At 36.6% G+C, this 14,207-nt stretch overlaps 2 protein-coding genes across 3 annotated transcripts in view; one reads left to right on the forward strand and one right to left on the reverse strand.

The window, feature by feature from the left end:
* The window catches only part of LOC134802642 (uncharacterized), a 29,104-nt gene extending 28,433 nt beyond the window's left edge, over positions 1 to 671 (reverse strand). The window contains exon 1 of the mRNA XM_063775277.1: positions 441 to 671. Coding sequence (XP_063631347.1) covers positions 441 to 552 — 112 coding nt within the window. The 5' untranslated portion in view covers positions 553 to 671. The remainder of the gene's footprint in view (positions 1 to 440) is intronic.
* An 8,324-nt stretch (positions 672 to 8,995) lies between these two features.
* The window catches only part of LOC134802752 (origin recognition complex subunit 4), a 239,566-nt gene continuing 234,354 nt past the window's right edge, over positions 8,996 to 14,207 (forward strand). Inside the window, exons 1-4 of one of the 2 annotated variants that reach the window (XM_063775440.1) lie at positions 8,996 to 9,395; positions 10,293 to 10,418; positions 11,207 to 11,426; positions 12,868 to 13,065. In XM_063775440.1, coding sequence (XP_063631510.1) covers positions 9,186 to 9,395; positions 10,293 to 10,418; positions 11,207 to 11,426; positions 12,868 to 13,065 — 754 coding nt within the window. In that variant the 5' untranslated portion in view covers positions 8,996 to 9,185. The remainder of the gene's footprint in view (positions 9,396 to 10,292; positions 10,419 to 11,206; positions 11,427 to 12,867; positions 13,066 to 14,207) is intronic. The other variant, XM_063775439.1, reaches the window with a different exon arrangement.

Below are 14,207 nucleotides of genomic sequence, written 5' to 3' on the forward strand. Positions count from 1 at the left end.
GATTTTTCTAATTTGCTTGGGTTATTGAAAATCTTAATTTTTTTACTTTCTCATTGGCCCCCCAAAAGTAGCTTAAAATTCATTTGTTTACGTTACATGACTTAGGTACATGTCCGTCTTTGGATCACTAATTTGACTAATTTCCACCAATTTGTACCAAATTTCAACTTAATTGGCCCAGTAGTTTCCGTGAAAATAGGCTGTGACAGACGGACAGACAGACGCACGAGTGATCCTATAAGGGTTCCGTTTTTTCCTTTTGAGGAAAAATCATAAAAGGTTAGTAGATTTTTTGAGATATATAATTTTTTCTGAATTTCTTCTAACAAAATCGATTTACCTACCCATACAATACAATAATATAAAAATGTGACTTGAGCAGCAAAAATGTGACTTTTAGGGAAACGAAACGTAACTTATGACTCCAGAGCCCTGGCAACACTGACCGGTCAGTCTGTCCTCTGTGTAGGCCATGGTGCGAGCTATGGACCCGAAGCTCTTGGCCGAGTCGGAGTCAGAGCGAGCGCGCACGAGGCACGCCTGTTCCTCCATCCTTCTCGCTCTGTTATGTGCTACATATAGGACGTACCGGTCAGTCTGTCCTCTGTGTAGGCCATGGTGCGAGCTATGGACCCGAAGCTCTTGGGCGAGTCGGAGTCAGAGCGAGCGCGCACGAGGCACGCCTGTTCCTCCGCCATGCTTCTCGCTCGCTGTTATGTGACACATCTGGAGGAAATCAGTACATTTGTTAGTCTTTAAGGCGCGGTGTGTAGTAAAATGCGGTTTTTTGTCACCATATTTACATACTTTTACAAGGATTTCAAGCATTATTTTCTAGTATGTATAACTTCAGTCCTTGAACTACGTTATTGCTTGTCAGAAACACGACGGCTCATTATTTTCTAGATAGAATCTTAAGTTGAAAACATGCCTAAAACTGTTTTTATTTCCCTATGTCAGAAGTACTACGACGAAAATGTATATGAAACTTACTTCAGTCGATAGCTTATAAGTAAATCTTCATTATTGCTTGTCCTTTTATCGATACGTAAATTTTTTCATTCATAATTTTATGAATTCAACATTTTGCCTACTAGATTACACCCTACGTGGCAATACCTTGCGCCCATTCCTCACGCCAGTACGCCCGTGACCACTGTCAGCGTCGGACCTATGCTAGTTTAGCGGACGGTTCATAAAATGGGTAATCACAGTATAAATATGCAAATATGTTATACACACAATGTTTTTCAACATACTTACGAAGAAAAGCAAAATAATTCTTAAATACGGTGACATTTCAGACATTCGTCCGTCATATTGTCATTTTATAACAAGTTGAGCAGCAAAGGCACACAGCCATCTAACCAATCCGGAATTCAGTCACGATTGATAAATTGTGTAAACATATTTTAAAAGGCTATTAAATTAATCAATTAATTGAATAATTTTTAAACATAGATATACAGGATTCAAATAGTAGGAGATCCCACATATATGGTCGACCACCAATCTGTCTGACGGATGAAACTATGAAAGTATGAAAGAAAATATGTTCCAGAACATAAATAAATAGGGTTGCCTAAAGAAATATAGTGAAGATTATTTTTAATAAAAAAAAATAAAAACATTTTTTTCGGCAAATTTCACCGATTTGTCTGACGAACGAAATAAGTTTCAATGGAAAGTATACAACTTGTACAACATAAATCAACTAGGTTGCCTATCTTTTTCCGGTCACTATTATGTGGTTGCCGTGTTTAAAGAGGTGATTTTATATCGATAATTGGACTCATCTGTCTGACGCTTGAATTATACATCAAAATGATGGTAATTTTATTACAAGTACAATGGTATAGGGTTGCCTGCGAAAATCCGGTCACAAATAAGGGTTGCCAGGCTTTTAATTAAAATAAGAAGGGAAGACTTTTAGCGATAACTCATAAACGACTTAACTGATCAAGTTTGTTTTAATTTTATTTGATTGAGTTTTTCAAGTACTATTTTCATGATTTTTTTCATATTTTTGGACACATGGTTCAAAAGTTAGAAGGAAAAACTTTTTTTTTCTTTCTAAACGATTATTTCCGAAATGATTCACTTTATCAAGAAATGTTGTTCACATATTCCTATTTATTTTGAAAGGCCTATCCAGAGACACCCCCACACTATAAGGTTGAAACGATAAAAAAAAAATCACACTCATTTTGTTTCTTTCAAAGCGGTTATTTCCGAAAATATTCACTTTATCAAAAAATGTTCTTCTAAAACCCCTATTCATTTTGAAAGACCTTTCCAACAACATCCTATACCATAGGGTTGACACGAAAAAAAAAATCCTCACGTACATTTTGTTTTTCCTAAAATATTTACCTACTTTATCAAAAAATGTTTTCTAAAAAACCGTATTTATTTTAAAAGACCTATCTAACGACATTTCACACTATAGGGTTGAAGCGAAAAAAAATTTCATGCCCACTTTTCATATAAGGCAGCCACTACCCTATTAAATATTTTTTCTAGTTTTTATTTTACGACTTTGACAGCGTAACTGATTTATATATTCATGCTTATTCTAAACTAAAAATTTGATTTATGATGAACAATTACGAAAAAAACGACGTTTTCTTAAATCGACTTTTTTATATCTTTGTTAACTTTAACAGCCCTAAAGTATTGATCGTAACGTAAAAATAAAAAATAACTAAATTTGTAGGATTTTTTTTTGCTTAAAGGGATAAGTTCGCCTTTGTACTAATGATGAATGTTATTTTTCCTGTTTTGTGTAGGTACAATAAAGTGTTTTGGGGAGTGGGGGAAATTTTATGTTAAAACTTTTGTTATTGTTTTGTATGCTATTCGTACAGATATTCGAGATATGAGCAAAAATATGAAAAAGGTACCTTCACCCCCCTCCCCCCTACACCCTCAGCACACCCGCTAAGCTCGAGGACTTTAAGTATGTTTATCTGGACACTACAAGGTATAACTGTGCCAATTTTCAAAATTATACGAATTATTTCCGCAGTTCTTTTTTATTTTCTTGAACTATTAACTAACTCGAATGTCGAAGTAGAAGTGTTTTTTGCCATTACAATCTTTAAATGCTTGACTTTTACTCGTCAATTCAAAATTAGAAAAATAGTAAGTAATTACAGTTAGAGTTATAATTCTTTTTTGTGAAGATAGCTAATTTTATCTACTTATTGGAGCTATGCATAACTCAATAGTCCCACAAATTATCTTAGCTTTGCTAGTATTCTTCCTTATTTTCACTACCTACTTACCCGAATTTGACTGCTAGAGTTAGACCAAGTCTGCAACGATTTTGATAGCATAGGCAGTGCAAGTGTTATTCATAATTTCATAGAAGTTTGACGTTTAAAATAACACTTGCACTGCGTGTGCAATCAAAATCGTTGCAGACTTTTCTTGGTCTAATTCTATTACATTTTTAAGGTCTATTAGTAAGTACTAGTTTTTGTCTCATAATAATTTGGCATCATTTGACTAGATTCTCAGTTTGTCGCGGTATACACTCATATTGTTTATAATTAATAATTATTTACACTCACCGTCTTACCTACCATTTTTAATTTCATTAAGTACTCATCAAAATACGAATTTGCTAATAAATCTTATTCAATATTAATTGCCGGAAAAAATCCCGGAACTGACAATTCAGAATACCGATGTCGTCAGAATAAGGACGTAGACGTGCTGCGCGGGAATGGTGCGGTGCGCCGCGCGGGGCGCCCGCCTGCCCACTCTACCACTCGTCTGCTTCACCCCCTTGAAAACGTAAAACTCGAGTATAAGAGCGCCTTAAGCATCTATGAGTGTTGGGTGCCATTAGATATATTGGGGTGGCCGAGGTGCAGCACAAATATCTGAACATGCCTCTAATGTCAAGTAAGTGCGTGTACAGATATTTTTGAGCAACTCGCCCGCTCTGAAATATATGATGGCGACTGTACTGAAAATGATAGTTTTTTTCTGGTGATATTTTAATTAATTTTGTATTGCATATAAAAAGTCATCATAGAATATCACAATGTGCAAGGTGCATATGAGGGATATGGTATAAAATGTTCGCTGTCAATGGGTTAGTCAATAAGGCGCTATTTCCATATAGCTTAAATTTTTTACCTTATCAACAACCGACAAAGTGGTATTAAACATCACAATTTATTAATTTTATTATAATAAAACCTCGATTATCACGAACCTAAATTAATCCATCAGCAAACTTCGTACGCTAAATAGGGAAGTGGTTGTACATTGGATACCTTCTCATGTTGGCATCATGGGTAACGAGGAGGCTGACCAAGCAGCAAAACTTGCAATAACCGACGGTATTCCATACTGTTGTCTACCAGTACACAGCGAAGTACTAGGTAAAGTTAGGATTAGTTGCAGGCAGATGTGGAGAGAATACTTTGATAAGCGGTCTCTCACTAAAGGTATTTGGTACCGAACAGTTCAATGTCAGCCCCCTCAGGTCCCGTGGTTTGACAAAAAGCTAAGCAGGAAACAGGTAGTATCACTCCTTAGGCTTCGTTCTGGGCACATTCTGTCAAACAAATTCAAGCACCTGATGAAACTAGCGGCTTCACCAAATTGCTAAGAGTACAATAAAATAGAAGATGTTCACCATGTATTGATGGAATGTGTCCGTAATGAGGCGCTGAGGAGTGACATGACATTTATTAAATCTACCAACGTAGGTAGTACTACATCGTCCTGGCATTGCCACTATCAGACGAGGCCAGGTTGATGTGCAAACTATACTTAAATGTGATGTAGTGGTGTAGGTAATAAATACTTCACTACTACATCATTATTACTTTTTTTTTGCTTCCAATTAGTTTGGATAATTGAGGTTCTACTGTATGTGTTGTTGTCACTAAGTACAGTGAGCTACGGAATTGCATGGAGAAATTATGATTGAAATGATAGCTGATGGTACATGCAAAAGGGGCTTAGTTAAGATTTTGACCGATAATTTAAGTTATTTAACTATACTATGATTACCCATAGCATGAAAGCTAACACTTCTCAGTGAATAAACTAAAATACCTAAGCGTTTATTATCATTATCAAACCCAAATGTATATAGGTGAATACCTGCTAGTAATCTTATCAATATGAAATAAGTACAAACAAGCAAAACATTGTTATCATTAAAATATATATACTTTTGTGATTAAGAGTATATTATTAAAATAATACGCAAAACTTAGTCGAATTTACTTAAGTGTGAAATGTTTTTTACAAACTTATTAGAACATTAGTTTCTGTTTAGAGTAGATAAATACATGCACTTACTTTGGTAGTAACCTTTCACTATTTCTGTTTTATTCACAATAATACTTTTACTTTGCAAACGATTTGACTATGTCTATAACTCAAGTGATAAATTCAGGCAAGTCCGGTGGGCGTTATAACCGCATTTAACCAATTTAGAACACGTAGGGGAGCTCAAAACTACGCCATGTACGACACTGTATGCACTTTATAAAAGAACAAATCGCAATACGCGAACATAGCGTACTTTAATTAAATAAAAATTGATTACGACCGCTGCTAATACCTAAAACGTCAAATTTGAGAAATTGAATGAGTGTTTAAAAAAAAGAAAAACTTTTTAAAAATCCACACTTGACTATAGCACATTAACACACACACAAAACAACTGTCACTTGATTTTTTTTTTGTAATGACTCGTAATAATTTCTTTATATTCAATAAAGTAAACAAATGGAATTATATTTCAGTCTCTTTAGAAAAAATAAACAATCACTCTTTCGTATACAAGCGTTCTAAACTGACTGACTGATAGTGATAATATATTATGATAATAACTATATTACCCGTAATATTTTAGAAGGAGGTCTATAACTTAGTTTACTTGACAAGATAATAAGGAATATAGTGCGTGTTTAGGTGACGTTTAATTCGGCTGCATTATTTTTGAGTGAATGATTTATTTTTAAACAAATAGTGCTGCGCTAAGTATCGATTAAAGCCTAATAAAAGCAAAGCCTTTTTTATGTATAATATTACAATCAGAAAATATTTCCCACTGTTTATATTTGTTATTTACTAACCTCCGCGCGCAATATTGCCGTCCTTAAAATTTTAAGTAAAGTTTAATCCAATTTCAAGACCATACAATGTTTTAACTTGTAACTTTTATCATTGTTCTGCATTTATTAATGATATTGTATTGTATCTAATTTCCCGATACTAGTTAGATTACTATATATTCATACTTTTAACGCATATTTGCAGTTCTTTACAAATGTAATAATTTGTAGATAACATTAAAAGCATCAGCGCCGTATTTGCAGCAAAGTGAGCTATACATAGACGGGACACAGGTAAGTACTTACTTAACTACCTACTTATGCTTTAGTATGAAGGTCAAGTTATCTATATTAAGTACTGTACCGATTGAGTAAAACCAAAAGAATAATAATTATGGATAACACATACCATAGGCTACGGTGACTACTTACCATCAGGCGGGCCGTATGCTTGTTTGCCACCAATGTGGTATAAAAAAAAAGCATATTTTTGTTTCAATATATTACAATTTCCGGGTTATTCTAAACGATGTTATGGTCACAGTTATGGTACATAATTATACGAACGAATAATAAAGTCAAAATAGGAATTGGAAATAGCAACCAAAAAACATTGCTTTCTACAGGTACTAGAAATCGAAGTAGGATTAACTTAAAAGGATTTTCTAAGGGTTCTAGGACATAATATTTCATAAATTTCTATAGATAACTTACAATTTGAAGCATTTACTAAGCAATATTAGTTTCTTTCGTTATTTAACACTGAAAGCGGTGCTACACTGTTTTATATGTATATACATTTATTACATTGTGATTTAGAATCGCTCGTGTCGTGTGCAGAATTGCAGATTTGCAATAATTTAATTGAACTTAGGACCTGATCCGCTTTTTACGAAAACACATTTTTCACTCGTTCACAATCACAAAATATATTAGTTAAAACCGCTTCATAGAATCACTACAATTCACATTTTTCACTGAAACAGTTTCAATCTATTCACCAATTTTTGCAACACTGTTAGAACAAGGAACTGCGAAAGTGTGCCACTACCTAGACATGGCATGAATGAAATAAAAATGAAATATTTTTTCAAAGCAGGCAATTAAATGAATATCATCACAACTTTCAACTTTATATAAAATATTTACATACAGTTTGTTTTATCCAAAGAACATTGATTTAAGTGAAATAAAACAATTGACTGAGAATTTTACACTGAGGTTTGTATGTCAATCTAGTCTGTCGACGAATTTATCTCATGTGTAGCAGTGGAAAACCTAAAGTTTAAGGTCAAGAAAGGGACAAAATATGTAGGTTAGTGAAATGCATGAAAGAGAACGGACGAAGATCAAGGCAACGTGAGTTGATATTTCGATCCCTGGATGGCATAACAGTATATGCACGGACCTAGATAACTCCATGGTATATGTTAATATGCCAAATCTCACTTCTAGGTTTATTGTGTATGGTTGCATCACTTCCGCTTGACATATATGTTTTGTAAAAAAGTATGGAACTAGCACCCCTCAGCAGTGGCGGATTTGCAGTCTTTGCCGCCCTAGGCCCCAGGCCCTGTAGCGTCCCCTTTCTCAGCACCCATCATATTGACTACATTTTGAGTTATTCCTTGTTATCATTAGCGAATTTTTTGTCACAATTTGCCGCCCCCAAAAAACTTGCCGCCCTAGGCTAGGCCCGGGCCTACTTGGCCTTAAGCCCCGCATTCACACTCCTACCTTGTAGTCCGCCTCGTAGTCCGCCTCGTTGGGTAGGATTGTGTATGGGGCTTGCGGACTACGAGCCGTCCTACCGTTTAGCCGTTTGTAGGACGGCTCGTATTTAATACGAATTTATCATTACATTACTTACTTCTGATTTTAAATAAAATAATAAATAAAAATAGCCTTTATTTCTCTGAGAAGTAGGTACATCATTATTAACTTATTTAACGTATAAAACTAAGAAAAAAACAAATTAAAATACTAAAATTAAGTGGCAACAATTGGTTTATTACGCGGGAATCATCCATTTTTGGACGAAGGCTTCTGATTTTACATTATACTTATTAAAGTATGTTGGAGTGGGTGCGGATGTGAAGTAGTCCCCTTATTTTATTAGGTATTATGACCTAAAAATTTGCAATCCCCATTGCACTCGCCTTATAGCCTTAAGGCCTCATTCTCAATAGAGCTTTTTCAACGCGCGTTAAAAAAGCGTTTGAATGTCAAAAATGCAAACATGTGTATTTATTCACACGATGGCGTTGGCGCTTTTTACCAAGCGTTGTTGGATTTTCGACTTTTAAGCCTTGGTTATTAAATTGGATTTAGCGTGCAGACAGATTCAAGCCTAAGAGATGAATTCCGGTCCAGGATGACATTTATCTTGTGTCTTTTTCTAGATTACAAACATGCAAACAATCACATTTATAATATTATTAGGATAGAAATGGATTGAAATCGCATAGCTGAAATACCTATACGAAATACGAATATGTTTTCCATTATGAAAGTTTCTCTTGAAAAGAGTTTATTACTTACTTTAAAAAAAGTAAGAAAAATTTAATACAAAATTACCATTTTTTATACTTAATGTGTTTTAATATTATTCGTATAATTAATATTTTTATATAACATCAAGCAATAATTACAATCAAAATTGAAGTCTTCAATTCGAATGTGATATCCTGCGATCTCTACCTCATGTGTAGCAGTTTACATATTGACCAGTTATGTCTACGCATTGCGCAGGTAGGAGTGTTAGCACATGCGCAGAAGGGTTACGGTTTATTAGCAAGAGTTTCATCAACCATCAATCAAATTTCATAAATCCAGTAATTTTGTGGACAATTAGAAAAGCGCGCAGGAAATTTTTAAGAATAAATATGTTTAGCCCGAAAATGTATTACTCTGCAATCGATAGTTTTGTGCAAAACTATCGATTTTATTAATCCATTCAATTTTTCGCTCTAGCTACATCCTTACAAATGTCAAACTCAATGTCAAAATTGACAAAAAACCGGCGGGAATAGATGTGTAACGTCAATAGGTTATGTATTTGTTTGCGTCTGTGTTTATTTCAATATTTAACTAAAAATGTGTGAGCTCAATACAGCGAACTTTACTTCTAAGCAAATAAAGCTAATAAGAAAGTATTTGAAGCTGAGAATAATGGAGGACAACGTTACATTTCGTGGTCACGAACAGGAATGGAACCATGTTTACGATTTAATGAAGAGAACAGTTTTGCAAGGCGAATCGCACTCGGCTTTATTAATAGGGCCTAGAGGCAGTGGAAAGACTACCGTAAGCATCCCGTTTTGTAATTTTAAAGCATGTATCAACCTTATTTTCCTTATAAATGGTTATTTAAAAAACCGGGCAAGTGCGAGTCGGGCTCGCGCACAAAGGGTTCCGTACCATAATGCAAAAAACGGCAAAAAAAAAACGGTCACCCATCCAAGTACTGACCCCGCCCGACGTTGCTTAACTTCGGTCAAAAATCACGTTTGTTGTATGGGAGCCCCACTTAAATCTTTATTTTATTCTGTTTTTAGTATTTGTTGTTATAGCGGCAACAGAAATACATCATCTGTGAAAATTTCAACTGTCTAGCTATCACATATACATACAGCCTGGTGACAGACACACAGACAGACAGACGGACATACAGACAGACAGCGGAGTCTTAGTAATAGAGTCCCATTTTTTACCCTTTGGGTACGTGATTTTTTTGACGTTTTTTACGTAATGGTACGGAACCCTTCGTGCGCGAGTCCGACTCGCACTTGCCAGTTTTTTAGGGTTCCGTACCCAAAGGGTAAAACGGGACCCTATTACTAAGACTTCGCTGTCCGTCCGTCCGTCTGTCACCAGGCTGTATCTCACGAACCGTGATAGCTAGACAGTTGAAATTTTCACAGATGATGTATTTCTGTTGCCGCTATAACAACAAATACTAAAAACAGAATAAAATAAAGATTTAAATGGGGCTCCCATACAACAAACGTGATTTTTGACCAAAGTTAAGCAACGTCGGGAGTGGTCAGTATTTGGATGGGTGACCGTTTTTTTTTTGCTTTTTTTTTTTGTTTTTTTTTTTTGCAATTTGGTACGGAACCCTTCGTGCGCGAGTCCGACTCGCACTTGCCAGTTTTTTTAGAGCTAGCTTGCAGTCTCAGTATGATTAATGTGTCATTCCAGTTAGTGAACTCAGTTCTACACCGGCTGGGGAAGGAAGCGGACCTCGCCAGCGATGCCATCATTGTGAAGCTGAACGGCCACTTGCACCATGATGATAAGGTGGCGCTCAAGTCTATTACAGCTCAGGTAACAAGTTCACCAAACTCTCTTATTAAAACGACGTAAACACATGCAATAAAAAAGAAAAAAGTTGTAAATGGACCTGGGCTGGCCATATATCATCGGATGAGAATATGTTTGTGCCATACGCCACTAACATTGGTTTGATGTAGGAGAGCGAAAAGAAGCAAATAAAAATATTTTTCGAAAAGTTTTACATTTAGGAAATATTGAATTTATATGGATCATCATCATCATCATCATTTCAGCCTATATACGTCCCACTGCTGGGCACAGGCCTCTTCTCATGCGCGAGAGGGCTTGGGCTATAGTCCCCACGCTATGCTATTATATGGATCGCTTTTATTTTATTTTATTTTCTTTATTTAGCATTACCAACAGATAATACATCTTACATGCTCTTAAATCTATATAACAATCATGACTGATGCTTATCTAATTATAGGTAACCACAACTTATATAAGTGTCTTGTATCTGTGAACAATATTTAACATGCGATAAACTTATGGCCCATAAGTTTATTGCATGTTAAATATAAGTTATGGGTAAATGAATTAATGCAAATGGCACAGGATAGGAGTGCCTGGAAGAAAGTGGTATTAAGCGTTGGTAATCACAACCCTCAGCAATGAGGATACGACTGGAAAGAAAGAGAAGAAATTAATTAATAGGTACCAGTGCATTACATTAACTAACATTACATAACTTGACAACTAGGGTGATGTTAAATTGTCGATAACAATTATCTGTTGGTCTGAAATAAAGAATTTTTACTTTATTTATAACTTTTCAGATGCAATTAGAGAACGCAGTAGGCGACCGAGTGTTCGGCACGTTTGCCGAGAACCTCTCCTTCCTCCTCTCCTGCTTGAAGAGTGCGGATAGCCACAGCAAAAGCATGATATTCCTTCTAGAGGAGTTCCACGCGTTCTGCCATTCGGCGCGCACGCAGACTCTGCTGTATAACTTGTTTGATATCACGCACGCAAGGCAGGCGCCCATGTGTGTGTTAGGTAAGTAAATAAATATTATAGGACATTTTTACACGAATTGACTACCACGGTCAGCTCATGAAGGCTTGTGTTGTGGCTACTTAGACAATGATTATATATAATTTATAAATACTTAAATACGTAGAAAACAACCATGACTCAGGAACAAATATCTGTGTCATTACACAAGTAAACGCCCTTACCGGGATTTGAACCCGGGACCATCGGCTTAGGCAGGGTCACTACCCACTAAGGCAACGCACGCAAGGCAGGCGCCTATGTGTGTCTTAGGTAAGTAATTTTACACTAATATATTTTACTAGTGGCAGGCATGGCTCATTTCGCGATTTCATCGTGTTGCTACAAGTACATGCGGCCACACCAGTTTTGGTGTCTAGCAGTAGTAGTTGCCGCGCACCGCTACGGGACGCGGTCATATCTGTCATAATAGACGCGTTTTGTTAGAGAGTGAACCTTCTGTACCTAGTACTATTATTTATTCTGTGCTAGTGGTTCCACCATTTTGAAAAATTTCCAAAAATCAGTTGACAAATTCGAGTTGTAGATGAAAAAAGCCAGGCAGACATTCGAAAGCATTTTTGCACAAGCTCATTTATTTATTTATTCCAACTGATTTGTCATTTTACTACAAAATTTGGTACAAAAGCATCCAATTGAGTTGTAAATTGAACAGTAAGCAGAAGTTGCTAAGCGGGCGAGGTGTTCAAAATTACCTTGAGCGTGCTCTTATTCTCTTAACAATAAAGTCGAGTTTAAACGAACATTCTCTTCTCACAAGTCAAAAGTCTACACCTCGACATTGGCAGAATCCACCTAAACCACCGCCAAACCACCTAAAATTAGCGAGGAGTAAAAGCCATTTTTAGGGTTCCGTACCCAAAGGGTAAAACGGGACCCTATTACTAAGACTTCGCTGTCCGTCCGTCCGTCCGTCCGTCTGTCACCAGGCTGTATCTCACGAACCGTGATAGCTAGACAGTTGAAATTTTCACAGATGATGTATTTCTGTTGCCGCTATAACAACAAATACTAAAAACAGAATAAAATAAAGATTTAAATGGGGCTCCCATACAACAAACGTGATTTTTGACCAAAGTTAAGCAACGTCGGGAGTGGTCAGTATTTGCATGGGTGACCGTTTTTTTTTTGCTTTTTTTTTGTTTTTTTTTTTGCATTATGGTACGGAACCCTTCGTGCGCGAGTCCGACTCGCACTTGCCCGGTTTTTTTGTTAGCCTAGTTTAGTGTCACACTGCTGGGCAAAGGCCTCCCCTCCTTTCCTCCTAAAAGCCATTTATGAAAAAAAAAGTCGCGTCAAGATCATTTTGAACATCTGGCCCGCTTAGCAACTTCTGCTGCTGACGGAACAATCTAACTGAAAAAGCCAAAGGTGGGTTATGTTTTCGAGTTAGTTATTTTTTGCTAAAAACTATAATTTTCAGGCATAACCAACCGGCTAGATGTGATGGAAACTCTAGAGAAACGCGTCAAATCCCGTTTCTCCCACCGTCACATATTCATATTCCCTGGTGAAGGCTCCAGCCCGCACGGCAGACTCTTGGACGAGCTGGTGGAACTTCTATCGCTGCGCGTAGAAAAGGTGGAGAAAGTGAAGAAACGAGCGAGGAAGAAGAGCGTGGGTAAGAAACTTCATTTCTTCGCGAGTTCGAATTCGAGTTTTGCCCGACGCGAACTTTTAAATTTTACCTTTCATCTCTTCTTACTACAATAGTTATTTGTGTTACAAGGGGGCAAAGTTGTTGTTTAACCGCTCGTGCTAATATTGATACCCGAGCAAGCGAAAGATTCCAAAATTGAACCACGAGCGTAGCGAGTGGTTCGAAAATGGAATCTTGAGCGTTGCGAGGGTTTCAAAGCACGAGGGTTAAACAAAATTAGCCCCCGAGTGAAACATACAATTTTTCACCACGCCAACCCGAAGCCAATATTGAATGTAAAACATCAAACAAAATCAAACTGAATCAAATCCAAATGTTATTAAATAATTATCATCCAAAATCATCATATAAAAATCAATTCTACCAGCAAACATATGAAAACAGCTCAAAATTAGTATTTGATTACTTTGCCTCACATGTGAATAAAATGCAACTTTGCTATGTTTCTGAAGTGCAAAGTAAGCCTTTCCGAGCTGTGTGGTGAAAAATTAATTTAAGTATCTTTTTGTTTGAAATCTTCTTCCTCGCGTTATCCCGGCATTTTGCCACGGCTCATGGGAGCCTGGGGTCCGCATGACAACTAATCCCAAGAATTAACGTAGGCATTAGTTTTTACGAAAAGTTTTTACCAGAGGGGAAACTAGGCCTTATTGGGATCAGTCCGGTTTCCTCACGATGTTTTCCTTCGTCGAAAAGCGACTGGTAACCAAATGATATTTCGTACATTAAGTTCCGAAAAACTCATTGGTACGAGCCGGGGTTCGAACCCGCGACATCCGGATTGATAGTCGCAAGCTCTGACCTCTTTTTTGTTTGAAATGCCCTTTAACCTTTTGAAGGCCTTAGACGGCAATTGACGTCAACGCAAAATCGTGACAACGACGCCAAAGACGGCATTTGACGTCGACCGTTTTTTGATGAAAATCTGAAAAACACTCCACTTTTAGGTTGGCATTATTGATTATTTATTCACAAAACTAAATTCTACCCCCGTGGCGTCAGTGGCACGGCAAATGGATGCTCTAATGCTCAACAACATAAGACTTTCCGCTCGGTGCTACATCTATTGTCATTTGACAGTAGTACTACTACTTAAAGTACTG

This window comes from Cydia splendana, chromosome 25 (assembly GCF_910591565.1).
Source record: "Cydia splendana chromosome 25, ilCydSple1.2, whole genome shotgun sequence".
In the NCBI taxonomy this organism is placed as follows: Eukaryota; Metazoa; Arthropoda; class Insecta; order Lepidoptera; family Tortricidae; genus Cydia; species Cydia splendana.